The following is a 22,453-nucleotide window of genomic DNA, read 5'->3' as shown; positions in this document are numbered from 1 at the left end:
TCAATTGAAACTCAAGCTCACAATCAAGAAAAGTAATTTTATTGAGAATTCTTGGATTATATATATAGGGTCCCATTCCCCACCCTAAGCTTTACCCTACACTTTAACAAACGTGTTATGTCCTACATGGGTTAGAAGTTTTGGAATGAGCTGATTTTTGGTGAGGATGATCTCTATGGTGAGGAGATCACCCTCACTAAAAAATCAGCTCATTCCAAAACTTCTGACCCCATCAAAAATGGTTTACAAAAAATGAACGGTCCACGATTTTTCAACTTGTAAACATGGGGCTAAAAATTTCGGAATGGGCTGATTTTTGGTGAGGATGATATTCTAATCATAGAGATCATCCTCACCAAAAATCAGCCCATTCCAAAACTTCTAACCCATGTAGGACAAAACACGTTTGTTAAAGTGTAGGGTAAAGCTTAGGGTGTTGAACATTTCCTATATATATGGGGACAATTCAGTAGTCCTAAAGTTTGCCAAGTTTAGTGTCAAACATTTTTCAAAATATGGGTTAGAAGCTTTGGAAAGAGCTGATTTTTTGTGAGGATGATCTCTATGATGAAGAGATCATCCTCACCAAAAATCAGCCTATTCCAAAACCTCTAACCCCATTAAAAGTGATTTACAAAAATTGGACGGTCTACGATTATTCAACTTGTAAACTAGGGTTAGAAGTTTCATCCTTACAAAAAATCAGCCTATTCCAAAACTTCTAACCCTATCAAAAGTGATGTACAAAAAATGTTTGGCACAAAACTTGACAAACTTTAGGGTTGCCGAACCGCTCCATATATATATATATAGGGAAATGTTCAACACCCTACACTTTACCCTACGCTTTACCAAACGTGTTTTTTCCTACATGAGTTAGAAGTTTTGGAATGGGCTGATTTTTAGTGAGGATAATCTCTGCGGTTAGAAGATCCTCATCACCAAAAATCAGCCCGTTCCGAAATTTCTAGCCCCATGTTTACAACTTGAAAAATTGTGGACCGTTCATTTTTTACAAACCATTTTTTATAGGGTTAGAAGTTTTGGAATGGGCTGATTTTTGGTGAAGATGATCTTTTCACCATAGAAATCATCATCACCAAAAATCAACCTACTCCAAAACTTCTAACCCATGTAGAACAAAACACGTAGGGTAAAGTGTAGGGTAAAGCGTAGGGTGTTGAACGGGACCCATATATATATATATGGGAAATGTTCAGCACCCTAAGTTTTACCACACACTTTAACAAATGTTTTTTGTCCTACATGGGTTAGAAGTTTTGGAATGGGCTGATTTTTGGTGAGAATGATCTCTATGATTAGAAGATCATCCTCTCCAAAAATCAGCCCATTCCGAATTGTTTAGCCTCATGTTTACAAGTTGAAAAATCGTGGACCGTCCATTTTTTGTAAACCATTTTTTATGGGGTTAGAAGTTTTGGAATGAACTGATTTTTGTGAGGATGATCTCCTCACCATAGAGATCATCCTCACCAAAAATCAGTCCATTCCAAAACTTCTAACCCATGTAGGACAAAAAACGTTTGTTAAAGTGTGTGGTAAAGCTTAGGGTGCTGAATGGGACCCTATATATATATAGGAAGCGGTTCATCAGCCCTAAAGTTTGCCAAGTTTGGTGCCAAATATTTTTTGTAAATCACTTTTGATGGGGTTAGAAGTTTTGAAATAGGCTGATTTTTTGTGAGGATGATCTCTACGGTGAAGAGATCATCCTCACAAAAAATCAACTCATTTTGAAACTTCTAACCCTAGTTTACAAGTTGAAGAATTGTGGACCGTCCAAGTTTTGTAAATCACTTTTGATGGGGTTAGAAGTTTTGGAATAGGCTGATTTTTGGTGAGGATGATCTCCTCTTCATAGAGATCATTCTCACAAAAAATCAGCTCATTCCAAAGCTTCTAACCCATATTTTGAAAAATGTTTGGCACCAAACTTGGCAAACTTTAGGGCTGCCGAACCGCTCCATATATATATATATATATGGGAGCGGTTCGGCAGCCCTAAAGTTTGCCAAGTTTGGTGCTAAACATTTTTTGTAAATCACTTTTGATGGGGTTAGAAGTTTTGGAATATGCTGATTTTTTGTGAGGATGATCTCTACGGCGAAGAGATCATCCTCACAAAAAATCAGCTCATTTTGAAACTTCTAACCCTAATTTACAAGTTGAAGAATCGTGGACCGTCCAATTTTTGTAAATCACTTTTGATAGGGTTAAAAGTTTTGGAATAGGCTGATTTTTGGTGAGGATGATCTCCTCATCATAGAGATCATTTTCACAAAAAATCAGCTCATTCCAAAGCTTCTAACCCATATTTTGAAAAATGTTTGGCACCAAACTTGGCAAACTTTAGGGCTGCTGAACCGTCCTCTATATATATTATATATATATATATATATATATGGGAAATGTTCAGTACCAAACATTTTGGCAAAACATTTTTTAAACCATGGGTTAGAAGTTTTGGAATGGGTTGATTTTTGGTGAGGATGATCTCTACGGTGAGGATATCATCATCACCAAAAATCAGCCCATTCCAAAACTTCTAACCCCATAAAAAATGATTTACAAAAAATGGACGATCCACGATTTTTCAACTTGAAACATGGAGCTAGAAATTTTGGAATGGGTTGATTTTTGGTGAGAATGATCTCCTCACCGTAGAGATCATCCTCATAAAAAATCAGCCCATTCCAAAACTTCTAACCCATGTAGGACAAAATTGGTTGGTTAAAATGTTGGCCAAAATGTTTGGTGTTGAATGGGACCCTATATATATGGGTCCCGTTCAACAACAAACATTTTTCAAAACATGGGTTAAAGGTTTTGGAATGGGCTGATTTTTGGTGAGGATGATCTCTACGGTGAGGAGATCATCCTCACCAAAAATCAGCCCATTCCAAAACTTCTAACCCATGTTTACAAGTTGAAAAATTGTGGACCGTCCTTTTCTTGTAAACCATTTTTGATGGGGTTAGAAGTTTTGGAATGAGCTGATTTTTGGTGATGATGATCTCTTCACCGTAGAGATCATCCTCACCAAAAATCAGCCAATTTCAAAACCTCTAACCCATATTTTGAAAAATGTTTGTTGTTGAATATTTCTATATATATATATATATGGGTAGCGTTCAATGACAAACTTTTTGACAAAACATTTTTCAAAACATGAGTTAGAGGTTTTGGAATGGGCTGATTTTTGGTGAGGATGATCTCTACGGTGAGGAGATCATCCTCACAAAAAATCAGCCCATTCCAAAACTTCTAACCCATGTTTACAAGCTGAAAAATCGTAGACCGTCCTTTTTTTGTAACTGTTTTTGATGGGGTTAGAAGTCTTGGAATGGGCTGATTTTTCGTGATGATGATCTCCTCACCGTAGAGATCATCCTCACCAAAAATCAGCCCATTCCAAAACTTCTAACTCATGTTTTGAAAAATGTTTTGCCAAAAAGTTAGCCATTGAATGGGACCCTATATATATATATATATATAGGGTCACGTTCCTAAGACTCATATTGAGACTCACATTGCGACACACCGTTTTGTCTTATATGGGCAAAAATGTTTGGAATGAGCTGATTTTTTGTGAGGATGATCTCTGTGATGAGGGGATCATCCTGGCAAAAAATCATCCCATTCCAAAACTTCTAACCCCATCAAAATTGATTTACAAAAATTGGACGGTCTATAATTGTTCAACAAAAATTGGACGGTCTAGAAGTTTCTTAATGAGCTGATTTTTGGCAAGGATGATCTCCTCACCATAGAGATCATCTTCACAAAAAATCAGCCCATTCCAATTATTTTTGCCCATATAAGACAAAACGGTGTGTCGCAATGTGAGTCCCAATATGAGTCTAAGGAACGCTGTTCATATATATATATATATATATATATATAGGGGACGGTTCGACGGACGTCCTCAAAACCGATTGAGAAACCAATGCTTCTCATGCGTTAGATTTTTCGAAAGCAACGGCTGAGACGCGTTCTCACGTCTCGTCCAATTAAAAACAGAGTTTTAGATATTTAAAAAAAACTCCCTCAGTTTTTTTTTTCTTTTTTTTGTTATTCACTATTTCTATTAACTAACATATTCTCTCTCTCTCTCGACAGAACGACTGAAAACCTGAGCTCTCTCTCTCGATATCTTGCTAACGGAGAGACACCCCGTAAAAACCCGAGGTGAGCTTGGTGTTTCAAGACCAGAATTCGCAGACCAAAAATGAGATTTTTTCGTTGAAGACAGAGAATTACGGGTTTTGAGATTGGAATTGGATAGAGATTTTAGGGATTCAGTAGGAGAATTAAGAGATGGTGATAGGGGAGGGATTTGAATCTTAAGCTGTGATCCAAACAGAACCATTCTACTATCAGATTTGGATAATTTCTGATTGAATTCTTCATCAATTAGAACATCAACAATACCAAGACCAACACCTCTTGAATCAAGTTTCTTCATTAAACAAGGTTCTGGGGATGATTTAGTAGTAGTTTTTCTATCTGAGGCAAGTGGGTTTTTAAAACTAGAGAAGGGTTTAATATCTAGGATTGAGGTAGGGCTCATCATTGCTTCAGTTTCAGAGAAAATCTTTGAAGAGAAACCAGTAAACAACCTAGGAGAATTGAAGAAAGTGGGTTTTGTGTATTTGGTGGTGGGAGATGGGATAAACCCATTGCCAGCCATTAAAGATTGTTTACAGGCCATTGTTCTTGATCTCTTCCTTAGCATTTCAAATCCTAGATTCATACAAATTTATATTCTCACTACAAAACAAGAATAACCTATTAAAGAAAAAAAAATATTATTTTCACCCTTTTACTCTGTATGTATGTGTGTGAGAGAGAGTCACTTAGAATGAATGTTAGAATAAAAATGGGATTTTTAAGGAAAACTAATATCTGGGTCTTTCTATTGAGAGAAAAATGAAGTGTTGGGTAGAAACCAAGAGTTCCAATCAGTTGGAATTTCTGTCGAGAGTCGAGAGAGAGAGCTCAGGTCTTCAGTCGTTTTGTCGAGAGAGAGAGAGAATATGTTAGTTAATAGAAACAATGAGTAACACAAAAAAAAGAAAAAAAAATCTGAGGGAGTTTTTTTTAAATATCTAAAACTCTGTTTTTAATTTGGACGAGACGTGAGAACGCGTTTCAGCCGTTACTTTCGAAAAATCTAACGCATGAGAAGCATCAGTTTCTCATTCGGTTTTGAGGACGTCCGTCGAACCGTCCCCATATATATATATATATATAGGGTCCCGTTCGCCACCCTTAGTTTTACCACACACTTTAACAAACGCGTTTTGTCTTACATGGATTAGAAGTTTCGGAATGAGCTGATTTTTGGTGAGGATGATCTCTATGGTGAGGAGATCATCCTCACCAAAAATCAGCTCATTCCAAAACTTCTAACCCCATCAAAATTGATTTACAAAAAATGGACGGTCCACGATTTTTCAACGTGTAAACATGGGGCTAAACATTTCGGAATGGGCTGATTTTTGGGGAGGATGATCTTCTAATCATAGAGATCATCCTCACCAAAAATCAGCTCATTCCAAAACTTCTAACCCATGTAGGACAAAAAACGTTTGTTAAAATGTGTGGTAAAACTTAGGGTGCTGAACATTTCCCATATATATATGGGTCCCGTTCAGCACCCTAAGCTTTACCACACACTTTAACAAACGTGTTTTGTCTTACATGGGTTAGAAGTTTTGGAATGGGTTGATTTTTGGTGAGGATGATCTCTATGGTGAGGAGATCATCCTCACCAAAAATCAGTTCATTCCAAAACTTTTAATCCCATCAAAAATGGTTTACAAAAAATGGACGGTCCATGATTTTTCAACGTGTAAACATGGGGCTAAACATTTCGGAATGGGCTGATTTTTGGGGAGGATGATTTTCTAATCATAGAGATCATCCTCACAAAAAATCAGCCCATTTCAAAACTTCTAACCCATGTAGGACAAAAAACATTTGTTAAAGTGTGTGGTAAAACTTAGGGTGCTGAACATTTCCCTATATATATATATATGGGTCCCGTTCAGCACCCTAAGTTTTACCACACACTTTAACAAACGTGTTTTGTCTTACATGGGTAAGAAATTTTGGAATGGGCTGATTTTTGGTGAGGATGATATCTATGGTGAGGAGATCATTCTCACCAAAAATCAGCTAATTCCAAAACTTCTAACCCCATCAAAAATGATTTACAAAAAATGGACGGTCCACGATTTTTCAACGTGTAAACATGGGGCTAAACATTTCAGAATGGGATGATTTTTGGGGAGGATGATCTTCTAATCATAGAGATCATCCTCACCAAAAATCAGCCCATTCCAAAACTTCTAACCCATATAGGACAAAAAACGTTTGTTAAAGTGTGTGGTAAAACTTAGGGTGCTGAACATTTCCATATATATATATGGGTCCCTTTCAGCAACAAACATTTTGACAAACATTTTGGCAAAACATTTTTCAAAACATAGGTTATAGGTTTTGGAATGGGCTGATTTTTGGTGAGGATGATCTCTACGGTGAGGAGATCATCCTCATCAAAAATCAGCCCATTCCAAAACTTCTAGCCCATGTTAACTGGTTGAAAAATTGTGAACTGTCCATTTTTTGTAAACCATTTTTGATGGGTTAGAAGTTTTGGAATGGGCTGATTTTTGGTGATGATGATCTATTCCCTGTAGAGATCATCCTCACCAAAAATCAGCCCATTCCAAAACCTGTAACCCATATTTTCAAAAATGTTTTGCCAAAATGTTTGTCAAAATGTTTGTTGCTGAACATTTCCCTATATATATATATAGGTCCCGTTCAGCAACAAACATTTTGGCCAAACATTTTTCAAAACATGGTTAGAGGTTTTGAAATGGGCTGATTTTTGGTGAGGATGATCTCTACGGTGAGGAGATCATCCTCACCAAAAATCAGCTCATTCCAAAACTTCTAGCCCCAGTTTACAAGTTGAAAAATCGTGGACCGTCATTTTTTTGTAAACCATTTTTCATGGGGTTAGAAGTTTTGGAATGGGCTGATTTTTAGTGATGATGATCTCCTCACCGTAGTGATCATCCTCACCAAAAATCAGCCCATTCCAAAAGCTCTAACCCATGTTTTGAAAAATGTTTTGCCAAAATGTTTGTTGCTGAACATTTCCCTATATATATATAGGGAAATGTTCAGCAACAAACATTTTGACAAACATTTTGGCAAAACATTTTTCAAAACATGGGTTAGAGCTTTTGGAATTAGCTGATTTTTGGTGAGGATGATCACTACGGTGAGGAGATCATCATCACCAAAAATCAGCCCATTCCAAAACTTCTAACCCCATCAAAAATGGTTTACAAAAAATGGACGGTCCACAATTTTCAACTTGTAAACTGGGATTAGAAGTTTTAGAATGGGCTGATTTTTGGTGAGGATGATCTCCTCACCGTAGAGATCATCCTCACCAAAAATCAGCCCATTCCAAAACCTCTAACCCATGTTTTGAAAAATGTTTTGCCAAAATGTTTGTCAAAATGTTTGTTGCTGAACGGGACCCATATATATATATATATATATATAGGTCCCGTTCAGCAACAACATTTTGGCCAAACATTTTTCAAAACATGGTTAGAGGTTTTGAAATGGGCTGATTTTTGGTGAGGATGATCTCTACGGTGAGGAGATCATCCTCACCAAAAATCAGCTCATTCCAAAACTTCTAGCCCCAGTTTACAAGTTGAAAAATCGTGGACCGTCATTTTTTTGTAAACCATTTTTCATGGGGTTAGAAGTTTTGGAATGGGCTGATTTTTAGTGATGATGATCTCCTCACCGTAGTGATCATCCTCACCAAAAATCAGCCCATTCCAAAAGCTCTAACCCATGTTTTGAAAAATGTTTTGCCAAAATGTTTGTTGCTGAACATTTCCCTATATATATATAGGGAAATGTTCAGCAACAAACATTTTGACAAACATTTTGGCAAAACATTTTTCAAAACATGGGTTAGAGCTTTTGGAATTAGCTGATTTTTGGTGAGGATGATCACTACGGTGAGGAGATCATCATCACCAAAAATCAGCCCATTCCAAAACTTCTAACCCCATCAAAAATGGTTTACAAAAAATGGACGGTCCACAATTTTCAACTTGTAAACTGGGATTAGAAGTTTTAGAATGGGCTGATTTTTGGTGAGGATGATCTCCTCACCGTAGAGATCATCCTCACCAAAAATCAGCCCATTCCAAAACCTCTAACCCATGTTTTGAAAAATGTTTTGCCAAAATGTTTGTCAAAATGTTTGTTGCTGAACGGGACCCATATATATATATATATATCTATAGGGGGCGTTCAATGGCCAACTTTTTGGCAAAACATTTTTCAAAACATGAGTTAGAGGTTTTGGAATGGGCTGATTTTTGGTGACGATGATCTCTATGGTGAGGAGATCATCATCACCAAAAATCAGCCCATTCCAAAACTTCTAACCCATGTTTACAAGCTGAAACATCGTGGACCGTCCAGTTTTTGTAAACTGTTTTTGATGGGTTAGAAGTTTTGGAATGGGCTGATTTTTGGTGAGAATGATCTCCTCACGGTAGAGATCATCCTCACCAAAAATCAGCCCATTCCAAAACCTCTAACCCATGTTTTGAAAAATGTTTTGCCAAAAAGTTTGCTAAAAAGTTTGCCCTTGAACGCTACCCATATATATATATATATATATATATATATTTATCAATACTCCACAATGTAAATATTTCCATTAGTGATCAAATACACTTAGTATGATACAATGTAACTCATAAACCTTAATACAGTAAATCTTTTTTATTTATTTATAAAGGCATTAATATACAAGAGAGCTGCTATTGCCACTCCAACTTTTACTAATGCCACACCATTTCCTTTGTGAATCAAAGAATTGCAAACAGTCGGTGTGGCGTAAGCAAAAGTTGGTGTGACAATATTAACTCTCATAAAGAAAATTCAAACTTCCTCCACTAAACAGGCAAGCTCTCATATTCCTCTGCAATCTCCAATGCAAACTCACCGTGCAAAGCCTTACAATGCATATATAACACCGTATTTGCCGCCACAAAACTTTGAAAATAAACCGTTACAAGCAACGAAAAACAAAGAATCTCAAACACCATCATCAATCCCGTCCACTGGCCCCAAAGTATCAAATTTATGCTGCCCAGCAACATAGCAGACATAAGCCCACCATAAAACAATATCAGAAACACTGCCACACCCCTCGCTCCCCTCACCAAATACGCACTTCGCCTCAAAGCTTCAAAGCCCCAACTCGATTCAACCACCACTATCACACTAGCTAAAACCCAATTCACCTGCAAATACATAAACCCTAACCCTAAAATCACCCAACCCATTACGTAAACTATGGTAAAGTAAGGCAAAGTATACCAAAATTGAGACTCTAGAAATTCAATCGACCTGATTAGTATATAAAGGATAAACCCAACAAGAAATAAGACTGCTAAGATGATAATTAGAGCGCAGATAACCGTTATAAAGAGGCGTAAGAGAGAATTCGAGAGAGATTTAATGGAGGACTTGAAGTTTAGAGGAAGACCGAAGAATCCTTGATAGACGCTGTATGTGATGGTTCCTGTGGCGCTGAGAAAGAGAGTGAGAACAATGAAGGAGTAGAGGAGAGAGATTGAGAGGGTTTCCAGGCCGATACGATATTGGTGAGGAGTGTAACGGATGAGGATCTCTGGTGGGCTTGTAGCGGATTTGGTGATTAAGAGATGGAGAGTTGGTAAGGCGTAGAAGGACAAGGCAATGGGGAAGAGAAAGACGAATGAGAGCGCAAAGAAATGGCGGGAATGAGCATTGATGATTCTCCTTGTTTCTGATATAACCTCACATGGTGTCGCCATGGATGATTTGAGAAGAACTGATAGACGAAGAAAAATAATTGCAGAGAGAGAGAGAGAGAGAAAGTGAGAAGAACTGACAGACGAAAGAAGAATGATTGCAGAGAGAGAGAGAGAGAGAGAGAGAGAGAGAGGGAGAGAGTGAGAAGACCGGATAGACGAAAGAAGAATAATTGCAGAGAGAGAGAGAGAGAAAGAGAGAGTTTTGTTTTGATTCCAAAGCTGACGTATGAACAAAGACCTAGAATTTAAATTATTTTTTAGGAAAATACCGAGCTGACTTTCTTTAATAATGCGCACATCACTGTGCTGACGTGGCAGTCTGAAGAGAACCATAGATTTCTTGCCTTGTATTCCGATGTAAAGAAACCAATGGTTCTCTGCATATTATCATGAAAGCTCAGTGTTCACAGACCACCACATTTGCAATACTAAGAGAATTTTCTCTCTCGCATGGTAAAAAATCGAAAATATGATCCGATACGAAAGTGTTGTAGAGGATGAAATTCTATAAAAAATCGAAATTACTTTTCACCACTGTATTTTAATTTTAAATTTGGATACTTTGTAGCCTTTCATTTTCAACATTATTGATAAAATTAAAAAAAAAAAATTTTAACTTTTTATTTCCATAAATTTTTTTTCATAAAATCTAAAAGGTTGCCGTGTTTAATTGCCAATATGATAACCCATGTGTATCCCATAATACTTTTTAAGATTTGAATTTTTATTATTATTACTTATGTCATCAACACCACATGTCAAAATGGTGTTCGTTTGTGAGCAAACAATCACTCTAGAAAGACTTGAGTAAGTAGAGGTAAATTTGTTTAAAAGTCAGGATTAAGAACGGTATCCTGTACACCCTAAGTAATAGGGAGAAAAATTCTCTCTGCCCACATATGAATTGCCCACGAATTTTAGTTTTAGATTTGAAATTTTAAAAAGGATCCTAAGACTAACATGAATTATCATATTGGCAATTGAATAGCACAGCCTTCAAGATTTCTTTAAAAGTCGATGGTCAAAATTTTTTTTTGTTTTTTTTCTAAAACAAAGTTTTTCGAACTTGATCCAAGGTGTTGAAAACGAACGGCTACTAAGCACCCAAATTTAAAATTCAAATTCAATAATGAAAAATAAATATTTTAATTTTTTTTTAAATTCATGGAATCTCGTGTTCGACCCATAACCGTGTAGATATGTAACCCATCCCTTGGTGAACAAGCGTACCATAATTCATAGTGTTTGATAACTTGTATCCACTAGACTCTCAAAAAAGAGTTCAAATCCAACTATTATAATCATTCTTAAGACAATGCTCTATAATCAATGGAAGCACATCACCAATCAAACCGATCTATTGTGTGTAGGTTCATCAAAGGATGGACCACATATTCATAAGGTCAGTGGCTCCCCAAAAATGTCACGTGGCATGAAAAAAAGGGTGCCTCCTGACCTTGTTTAAGTACGGCTCATGGTTTTTTGAGTATTGATTTTTGGACTCACCACATGACATAGTTAAAATACTCTCCTAATATGACATGTGCTTAAATCATGGTTCTTTTTGTCTTGGGATATACAATTGCATATATTTATGTAGATGTGAAAATGTGTATCTCGAGGCGAAACTATATGATTTTAGCACATGCCGAGTCAGGAAAGTATTTTGAGTATGTTGTATGAGGTAGTCCGATTATCACAGCTCTTGTTTAATACATCCAAAAATGATGTTTTCGGCCGGATAGATATTGATTTGTTTGATGGCGAAGGAATTCCTTTACAAGAAAAATATGAGTTCTTTTTAAAAAAAATGAATGGCCGCACTTAATCCACCTGGATTAGATTCCTAGGCATAATTAAAAGTGAGGCATTTAAGGTTGTCTTAGTCTAAGTGATTTTTTTACTCACAACCCAACTACTGTTTGACATGTGACATAAATGACATAGCAATAAGGGAGAAAATTTGTCTCTGTTGCCACAGGGGAAAAGGAAATTTTAAGATAAGATCATTGTGTTTCAAAAACGTGATTTGATTGCATGGGGTTGCAGATGAGAAAATTCTATGAATATTAAAAAAAATAATTAAAAAAAATAATAATTTTACTTTTTTTTTTTGAATATGAGTTTTTTCATGAAATATAGAAGGTTGTGTTGTTAAATTGCTAATGTTACCACCCATGTGGGTCCAACAACCCATTTTTAAATTCGGATCGACTGGTTGCACACCACCCATTACCAATTGCACTCCATCACTTAAAAATTCTTCTTTGCACTCCCTTTGGATGATTACACCCCCAAAATAATTAAAAAAAATGTTGCACTCCTCTCTCTCTCTCTCTCTTATGCCCAAAGAAATAATTGTTAGTTTGGTGATATTTCTAAAAAATATTTTTTCATTTTAGAGTCATGTTTACAAAATTATGTTATCTTGAAATACACAATTTCAATTTCAATTTAAAACAAAAATTAGAAAATCAGTACTTTAATTAAGTTGGAGTCAAAGAGAACACGAACAAAATTAACCACAAAATATTATCAAAGTTGAGCACGAGCAAATAATATAAGACTATCCGTTAAAATAAAATTTAAACCCTAAAAAATTAGATATTGAGGTGCAAGCAATGTGTTAAAATAGAGATTATAAATATATATCTGATTTTTTAAGATTGTGGTACAACCAACACTTAGTGGTGTGAAACTAGGCAGCCCCTTACAATTTCTAGGTAGAGGACGTGCAAGCAATTATGTCATTTGCATCACATGTCAAACGATTGTTGGGTTGTGAGAAAAAAAAAAATTACTGGTCCATTGTCATTAGTTTCTTGTTTGATGAACCAGAAGTCAAAGATGCCCTAGACTAACTTTTGGATTCTAAATTCAGCAAAAATCCGAAGTGGAAAAAGGATCATTTTTTAATGAAAATGTCTACATTATTGTGAGGAAAATGCTAAAGTAACATTGAAATTGTCATCATTTCACATATGTGTACAGAACTGTAGATGCAGAGTCATCTATGGTTATGTGCACACCAATGTGTGAAAACGATGTTGATGTCAATTATAAAGTTACTCCAGCACTACTCTTATTTTAATTAACATGATCAAAATGCGCTAAGTTGATATTTGAATTTAATGATCATACTTTTTTTTTTTTTTTTTTCATTTTTTAAGTTTATGATCTAAATGACCATAATCGTTGTTTTCACCAATGGCACCACAACTTTTAGATGCGTTTCTACACCCCAAAAAATAGGAGCAAAATTACATGGAGAATATAGAGGTTCAACCCCACCATCACTCAAAAAAAAAATTTAAAAATACTTCCTCTTATAGTCTTATTCAAAATTCTTAAAGAAAAGCGACGAAAATATATATATATGCTGCTATAGGATTATTTCTCTTTAGGGTATGTTTGATTGCACATGAAAAATAAGGTGAAAAATTAATTTTCATAGAAAATAACATTTTTCAAGTGTTTGATTGTACATGAAAATGGAAATTCATTTTTCACTCCAATCAAAAAGGCCACCAAAATATGAATTTCACTTTCCCACCCATATGAGTGGGAAAGTGAAATCTACCCATATTTTCCATTCCCAATTTTTTTTTCCACTCATATCTTCTTCTTTCCTACCATCACCACCACCATCACACTAACCTTATTGTCGTCACCATCACCGTCGATGTCGTCACAATCTCTGGTTACCTTCTTTATATCTCTCTCTCTCCATCCCTCATCTCTGTTGCCACCACTACCACTACGTTCTCCCCTCATTTTCCTCATTATCTTCTTCCTTACTTACCTCTGGCACCACCGTCGTCATCTCCACCACCACCACCACCACCACCTTCTCCCATCTTCTTCCTCACTTACCTCTGTCACCATCATTGCCAACATCACATCCTCCCCTCTCCCTCTTCCTCCTCATCTTCTTCTTCCTCTCTCCCTCCTCTCATCTTCTTTCTCCTCCTCATCTTCTCATTCTTCTTTTTTTTCCTCATATAATTTTTCCATGATTTTATTCAAGTAAAATCAAACAATGGAATTTGATTTTCCAATCCTACCTATTTTCTACCACTACTTTTCCATGGATTTCAAATTCTATTAAAGGTCACTTTCCAACAATCAAACATAACCTTAGCTGTCTCTCTCTCTCTCTCTCTCCTTTTTTAGTTATAGAAACTAAGCAAATTGAACTCGAGACTCTCCATCCCTCCTTTCAATCCCTCGATTGCATTCATGAGAATGGTTTGGATTTAGTGACATTGGAGATTAATTTGTTTCAATTCTCCTAAGATTAAAATAAAAATGATTTGTTTCTTCTCGCTTATTTGATCCATTTTCAAGAACTAATTTATTGTAACATTAGTTCTTGATTAGCAAATTTATGTTAGAATAGATAAAGAAAAGGAGAAAAAAAAAATATGTTTTTCTTAAATATTTAAAATTAGGGTGTTTGATTTCCTTCTTTCTTTGATTGATAGCATTGATTCTCTAAAAGGAAGAGGGGAGGAGGGGAGGAGGGACACTACAAAGCTTAACACCTGATGTGTGGGGGCCCAACCGTCTCGATGATCCCAGTGAAGTATTCACTTAACAACTCAAGAGACTACAAAGTTTCTTTCAGTACTAAAACTTGCCAAGTACATCCTAGACTTATTAATTCCCCAATTTCGATAATTCCACAAAGAATAACCAACACCAAATTGCAAGCCAAGACTTTTGTGCACTTAAACTAAAAACCAATTGGAGAGATCAATTGAAATTCAAGCTCACAATTTCTTCTTTAATGACATTCATACACAAAATTCAACTTCCTGCAAACCTTTTATATCTTCAAATGTATACATAAAAGACTATAAATTAATTATTAATAAATGAGAAGAGAATAATTCCTAACCAGTTTACTCATATTCGTCAAGGTTTGACGAGAAAGAAACAACATGAGAGACATTCTCCCCATCAAACGACAAGCTCACATATTCCTCTTCAATCTTCTCCAGTACAAGCTCACCGTGCCAAGATTTACAATGCATATATAACACCGTATTTGCCACCACACTATTTTGCAATTGTTCCATCACAAGGAATGAAAGAAAAACAATTTGAAACACAAACATCGTTCCCGTCCAAATGTCCAACAGTATCAATTGTATGCCACTCAGCAACATAGCAGACATTAGCCCACCATGAAGCAATATCAGAAAGAGTGCCACACCCCTCATTCCCCTCACCAAATACGCACTACGCCTCAAAGGCTCAAATCCCCAACTCGAGTCAACCACCAGTATTGCACTAGCTAAAACACAATTCACCTGCAAATACACAACCCCTAACCCTAAAATCAACCAACCCATCCCGTAAATTATGGTAAAGTAAGGCGACGAATATGATAATTGAAAGCCTACAAATTTGATTGACTTGATTACTATATAAACAACCAACCCAACAAGAAATAAGACTGTCAAGATGACAACTTGAGTGCAGAGAACCGTTATAAAGAGGCGTAAGAATGAATTCGAGAGAGATTTAATGGTGGATATGAATTTTAGAGGATGACCAGAGAATCCTTGATAGATGCTGTATGTGATGGTTCCATTGGCGCATAGAAAGATACTGAGGACTATGAAGGCGTAGAGGAGAGAGATTGAGAGGAGTGTAAAGGAAGAGAGGATTTCGGTTGGGAGGAGAAAGACAAGTGAGAGGGATAAGAAATGGCGGGAATGGGCTGTGATGATTTTTCTTGATTCTGATAAAAGCTCACATGGTGTCACCATGGATGATTTGAGAAGAACTGATAGATGAAGAAGAAGAATATCTGAGTCAAAGTGATAATTTTGGATTGGTTCCAATGCTGATGTTATAAGGAAGTTTGGATGAGGAGACTTTGAATAATTTTTCATTAAAAATAAGAGTTTTTAATAAATAAATAAATAAAAACAAACTTTGATCATCACAAAGAGAAGAAGCTCAATTGTCATATTTCATGCCATTTTGAATGAGAGATCTCTCCCTGCAAATTGGATCAAATAATGCAGTTGGGGGACATGCCCATTACAGTTCAATAATATGATAATCCAAAGATTTGCGATAAACTGGCTCGAAAAAACCACTCAAATCCACTTGCTGATGTGGCATGTGCACGGAACAGTATATCTTTTTTCTTGGGATACACAAGGAAAAAAGATATAGGGCTCTTACATACATCCACGTCAGTGGGTGAATTTTGAGTGTGTTTTTTTCTAGTTGTAAAGAGCCGGGTTGGAGTGACCTCAAGTTGGAGTACCTCATATTGCGTTTCTAGACGTGATAGTGGATATGAATCATAGATGCTTTTTCACTCATATCTCAATGAAAAGCATCTAAGGTTCCCATACATTTTCACATCAAGAACTACGATATGAGAATCCAACCTGAGGTATTTAATTGTAAATATCAACCTCAACAACGAGGAAAAAAAAAGGTGACATTAAAATTGACATCAGTTCACACACTACTGACAAGGAGGTGCACACAGAACCATGGATGCTTTTCACTCGAATCTCAATGAAAAACATCTATATTCCATACACACATCCACATCAGCAATGTGTGAAACAATGTCAATTTTAATGTCATTCCAGCATTTTAAAAAAAATAATATAATAAATTAGTACGGTTCACTGATCAATTAAAAAATTGTTTGGTTCTCCAAACCAATTTAAAATAGTTTCATTTTATCACATCATGATTTGGACTGGTACCAATGAATTGGGATAACATAGCCCTTGACCAGTTTTTGGATTTTAAATTCAACAAAAATTATGGGAAAAGAGAGAGAGAGAGTTGCTACACAATGTGGAAAAAGCTCAAATTTGATAGTCTTGGGCCGTCAAATTTCATAAAATTCGACGAACCAAAGGGTCACATTGACGTCGAATTTTCATTGTCAAATTTTATTTTTCGACAGGCTAAAATTGTCAAATTAATGAAGGATGGGAGAAATTCGACAACTCTAAGCCATCAAATTTGGGAACATCAACAATTTCGACGGTTCTAGATCATCAAAATTCAGTATCTAAAATTCATGGGTATTTGCCTGTCAAATTTTTCTGTCGAATTTTTCAATTTTCACGTAGTGCTATTGGCACAAAATTGAGGATCTCACATTTTTTTTACTATATATTATATCTTTTGGGTTTAAAACTTTATATGAGCCTAATCATAATTGTAAACAATTACTGAAATTGTTTCACACGAGTGTTGTAATGTTTTGTAATGCTGAGATTATAATTTAAGCCAAAGCTTGTAATGTTTGAAAAGTATGTTTTAATCTTTAATTGGGGTGTTATGAGTAATTTAAGAAATTGGGGTGTTATAAGTTAAAGTTGGGGTGCCAATAGAAGCTCTTAAAAATGGAATGACAGTTGCACTTGCGCCTTCCTATTTTGAAAATTGTAAAGAATTTATTTAAATTCCAAAAAAGTCCTTTGAGATCATTTTCCCACAAAAAATTCAGATTCTGCGCTTAAATTCTCATTAAAAAAATGTTGCACTCCTCTCTCTTTTCTTTTTTCTTTTGTTCTTCCCTAATTATCCCAAAAAAATTATTGTTAGTTCGGTAATTATTCCAAAAAATATTTTTTCATTTGAAAATCATGTTCACAAAATTATGTTATCTTGAAATACACAATTTCAGTTTAAATTCAAAACAAAGATTAGAAAATCAATGCCTTCATTAAATTGGAGTAAAAAAGAACACAAATAAAATCAATCACAAAATATGATCAAAGTAGAGCACGAGCAAATAATGCAAGACTACAAGTTAAAATAAAGTTTAAACCCTAAAGATTAGGTATTGGGGTGCAAGTAGTAGGTTAAAATTTAGGTTATAAAAATACAAAAAATAGGATTTTTTAAGATTGTTGTGCAACCAACTATTAGTGGTGTGCAACTAGGTGGTCCCTTAAAATTTCTAGGTAGAGATCATGCAAGCAAGAGAAGATATGATCTCTCTATTGCTTATGTCATTTGCACCACATGTCAAACGATTGTTGGGTTGTGAGTAAAAAAATCATTTTGAGATACTGTCATTAGATTATTAGATGTCAAAAATTGATGTGTTAGAATCCATTCTAACATATGTTAGGTAACAAATTCAAAACTCCAAGGGCATTTTTGTAATACAAATGCAACACGGGTCTATCGGGTAAATCTCTCAAAATGAAATATAAAAAAGAATAAAAGTTTGGCTGTTAAAGTGCCACAGTTTTTTTAAATAATCAAATATTTGGCAATTAAACTGTGGAAAATTTGATTAAAAAAAAAAAAAATCGGCACTTTAAGTGCCAAAATTTTGATTAAAAAAAAAATAATTTCCGCACTTGAATAGTCCAAATAAGTTGTTTTTGATAAATTTATAAAAATTGTTACTTTTTTTATAAATAAGATTTAAATTAGATTTTTTTAATACATACCCCTATATTTATCTGCTGCTACAAGATTATTTCTATTTAGCTCCTCTCTCTCCTTTTTTAAGTTATAGAAACTAAGCAAATTGAACACGAAACTCTCCATCCCTCCTTTCAATCCCTCGATTGTATTTGTGAGAATGGTTTGGATTTAGTGATATTTGAGATTAATTTGTTTCAATTCTCCTAAGATTAAAAAAAAAATGATTCGTTTCTTCTCCTTTACTTGATCCATTTTCATCAACTAATTCGTTGTAACATTAGTTCTGGACTAGTAAATTTATGTTAGAATAGATAAAGAAAAGGAGAAAAAAAAAGATGTTTTTTTTTTTTTAAATATTTAAAATTAGGGTGTTCGATTTCTTTCTTACTTTGATCGATAGCATTGATTCTCTAAAAGGGAAATTAAGTGAAATTTTTTGCCTTTTTTTTTTTAACAACCAAAATTATCCACTTCAAGAGACACTACAAAGTTTAACACCTGACGTGGGGGGGCCAACTGTCTCAATGATCCCAGTGAAGGATTAACAACTCAAGAGACACTACAAAGTTTCTTTCAGCACTAAAACTTGCCAAGTACATCCTAGACTTATTAATTCCCCAATTTCAATAATTCTACAAAGAATAACCAACACCAAATTGCAAGCCAAGACTTTTGTGCACTTAAAAAACCAAAAACCAACTCCATAAACAATTTGTTCTTGCAATTGCGATTCTTTATATAAGTGATTCAAAGGGAAGTAAGTTTCAATAAAATCTGAACTACCACAAACAAGGTGTAATTCAATAGGCAGGAAAGTTCAAACAATACTTGAATTCAACATTGTGAAGTACTAAATGGTGGCCTTTTAACTTTTCTTTTTTGATAAGTAAAATTATGTCCAAATCCACCTCTTCGATGAGTATTGCCTTGATTCACTATTACGGCCATTATTATCTACACCCAAAGCCATCTTCCTCAATGATGAGTTGGTCAATCTAGATCATTTACGGCTGAAATCAACGCAATCAAGCTTATAATTCAACTGGCATATATAATCAGTATCACAAGATTTGGGTTTCAATGTGACAAACTTTAATTTCACTTGCTATTACAATGGATGGTCTTGCTAAGATTGAGCCCATCATCTAGGACGTAAAGAAATCAAACAACAAAGTGAAGTTTGCTTCAGCTATTAAGAAGTTTTGTAGCCACCGCAATCAAGCTTATAATTCAATTGGCATATTTAATCGTTATCATGAGGAAATTAATCCTTTCTCGAGCCTCGTTGACTTTTGATTAAATCTTTTTTTTTTTTTTATCACAGCAACACCTTTACCTTTCTATCGTTACATCTACAATGTATCTCTACTCCCAATAATAGTTAACATGTTTTTCATTTGGTAATTATTCTCCATTGTGATTGGAGACTAATAGCATTTCTATGGCATAAAAATGGAAAGAACATAAATTTGACGATCAAATTTCTATAAAAGGTTGATGTAAAAAGACCCAACTATGGGTCTTTTAACATTCAAGGGAATTATCTATAAAATAAAACATAACGGTGAGTCTCACTCTAGATACAATTGAGCTCAGTAGAGTCCACACTACTCTTGTTTTATTGTTTTTTCTTTTCATCTCCTTCAATTTTATTATCTTTCATCTTCTCTCTCATTTTTCAATAATCTCTCTCAAATTTTACTTTCTTTCACATTTTAACCCTTTTTTCAATAATACCCCCTCTAGCTTTACTATCTTTCTTATTTTACCACTTTAACTTGATAATTTTAAAATCACTACAAAACTTCTTTTAATGCTAAAACTTTCCATGCACATTACTGATTTATTAATTCCCCAATTTTAACTAATTCTATAAAGAATAACCAACATCAAATTGCAACCCAAGACTTTTCTACATTAAATCTAAAAACCTGTTGGAGAGATCAATTAAAACTCAAGCTCACAATCAAGAAAAATAATTTTATTCAGAATTCTTGAATAATATATATATGGGTCCCATTCAATAGCTAACTTTTTGGCAAAACATTTTTCTAAACATGAGTTAGAAATTTTGGAATAGGCTGATTTTTGGTGAGGATGATCTCTACTGTGAGGAGATAATCCAACCATAAAACAATATCAGAAACACTGCCACACCCCTCGTTCCCCTCACCAAATACCAACTTCGCCTCAAAGGTTCAAAGCCCCAACTCGATTCAACCACCACTATCACACTAGCCAAAACCCAATTCACCTGCAAATACATAAACCCTAACCCTAACATCACCCAACCCATCACGTAAATTATGGTAAAATAAGGCGAAACATACGTCAATTGAAACCCTAGGAATTCAATTGACTTGATCACTAAATACAAAACCAACCCAACAAGAAATAAGACTGCAAGGATGATAATTAGAGCGCAGAGAACCGTTATAAAGAGGCGTAAGAGAGAATTCGAGAGAGATTTAATGGAGGATTTGAAGTTTACAGGACGACCGAAGAATGCTTGATAGACGCTGTATGTGATGATTCCTGTGGCGCAGAGAAAGAAAGTGAGGACTATGAATGTGTAGAGTAGAGAGATTGAAAGTGTTTCAAGGCCGATACGATATTGGTGAGGAGTGTAACGGATGAGGATTTCGGTTGGGTTTGTAGCGGATTTAGTGATTAGGAGATGGAGAGTTGGTAAGGCGTAGAAGGAGAATGCGGTGGGGAGGAGAAAGACGAATAAGAAAGCTCGGAAATGGCAGGAATGGGCTTTGATGATTCTCCTTGATTCTGACATAACCCCACATGGTGTCGCCATGGATGCTTTGAGAAGAAGAAGTACTGCAGAGAGAGAGAGAGAGAGAGAGAGAGAGAGAGAGAGTTTTGTTTTAATTTCAACGCTGACTTTAGAAGGAAGTTTCGATGAAGATCAAACTAGCCAAGACGAAATCTGAATCTGACTGATTCATCCTAACTAAGACCAATTCTAATTCATTTTACTTTTATTAAAATCATATCCGGATTGAATCCGATCAAATTAATTAATTAATTCAGGTTAGATATCCAAACATTTGACTTTTATTAAAAAGCATTCGAATTCAATTGAGTCCGTAGGAGATTATTTCAAATAAAATTATTTGTTAAAGATTAACTAAAAATATATATATAAAAATATAATCTGTAAAGTAATAAATCATTGGGATCTTGACTGATGTAGAGATGAATTCATATTTGACTCGGGTCAAGCGATATCAACCCATATTCAGATTATATTTTAAATCGGATATACTTAATGAAACCAAACCAATTAAATTTGGATTTGGATCACTTAGATTTCGAATAAAATTCGTTCCATTTTAAGTATTAGTTGTCTTGCCCATACAAATTACCACATTGAAATTCCAATATTAGTTTTTTATGAAAAAACTCATATTAAAAAAACAAATATATATTGGAAAATGTTCAGCACCCTAAGTTTTACCACACACTTTAACAAACGTTTTTTGTCCTACATGGGTTGGAAGTATTGGAAAGAGCTGATTTTTGGTGAGGATGATCTCTATGATTAGAAGATCATCCTCCCCAAAAATCAGCCCATTCTGAAATGTTTAGCCCCATGTTTATAGGTTCAAAAATCGTGGACCGTCCATTTTTTGTAAATCATTTTTGATGGGGTTAGAAGTTTTGGAATGAGCTGATTTTTGGTGAGGATGATCTCCTCACCATAGAGATCATCCTCACCAAAAATCAGCCCATTCCAAAACTTCTAACCCATGTAGGACAAAACGCGTTTGTTAAAGTGTGTGGTAAAACTTAGGGTGCCGAACGGGACCCATATATATATATATATATATATATATATATTGGACTTCATCCATGATGTTGAAAATGGATGGTTACATAATTATCAAATTTAAAATTAAAATTCAACAGTGAAAATTACCTTTTTTTTTTTTCTTGAGTTTCTAATTTTTTTTCCTCTACAACTTTGTAGCATTGGATCATATTTTAGGATACCACAATGTGAGCTCAAGACCCTCAATAAGATAGGAAATCTTACCAAATTTGTAAGATTAGTCAGATTTTTACAG

At 35.0% G+C, this 22,453-nt stretch overlaps 3 protein-coding genes across 3 annotated transcripts; all 3 read right to left on the bottom strand.

Annotated features, from left to right (window-relative positions):
• Nucleotides 1–4,108: 4,108 nt before the first annotated feature.
• LOC147394733 (FCS-Like Zinc finger 8-like) lies at nucleotides 4,109–4,871 on the bottom strand. The gene has a single exon (XM_086453325.1). It carries the CDS (start codon nucleotides 4,772–4,774, stop codon nucleotides 4,109–4,111), a length of 666 nt encoding a protein of 221 aa, XP_086309451.1. The 5' UTR covers nucleotides 4,775–4,871.
• A 4,161-nt stretch (nucleotides 4,872–9,032) lies between these two features.
• Nucleotides 9,033–9,938, bottom strand: LOC147394732 (uncharacterized). Its single transcript, XM_086453324.1, has one exon. It carries the CDS (start codon nucleotides 9,936–9,938, stop codon nucleotides 9,033–9,035), a length of 906 nt encoding a protein of 301 aa, XP_086309450.1.
• Nucleotides 9,939–14,842: 4,904 nt separating this feature from the next.
• LOC147394731 (uncharacterized) lies at nucleotides 14,843–21,180 on the bottom strand. The gene is made up of 2 exons (XM_086453323.1): nucleotides 20,863–21,180; nucleotides 14,843–15,253 (listed from the first exon to the last, which is right to left on the bottom strand). The coding sequence occupies exons 1-2, from the start codon at nucleotides 21,178–21,180 to the stop codon at nucleotides 14,843–14,845; spliced, it is 729 nt and encodes a 242-aa protein (XP_086309449.1).
• Nucleotides 21,181–22,453: the final 1,273 nt, after the last annotated feature.

This window comes from Akebia trifoliata, chromosome 9, assembly GCF_017979445.1.
Source record: "Akebia trifoliata isolate Shusen 1 chromosome 9, ASM1797944v1, whole genome shotgun sequence".
Classification (NCBI taxonomy): Eukaryota; Viridiplantae; Streptophyta; class Magnoliopsida; order Ranunculales; family Lardizabalaceae; genus Akebia; species Akebia trifoliata.
Note: the sequence above shows the minus strand (reverse complement) of the source record. Positions and strands in the feature narration are given on the sequence as shown.

Bases quoted from the DNA above. Each gene is read 5' to 3' on its own strand.
- LOC147394733 (XM_086453325.1), bottom strand. From the start codon at position 4,774: ATGAATCTAGGATTTGAAATGCTAAGGAAGAGATCAAGAACAATGGCC.
- LOC147394732 (XM_086453324.1), bottom strand. From the start codon at position 9,938: ATGGCGACACCATGTGAGGTTATATCAGAAACAAGGAGAATCATCAAT.
- LOC147394731 (XM_086453323.1), bottom strand. From the start codon at position 21,180: ATGGCGACACCATGTGGGGTTATGTCAGAATCAAGGAGAATCATCAAA. The intron at 15,254-20,862 runs GTAAACTTCAAA...GTGTATTTGCAG, and splicing joins AAGCATTCTTCGGTCGTCCT to GTGAATTGTGTTTTAGCTAG.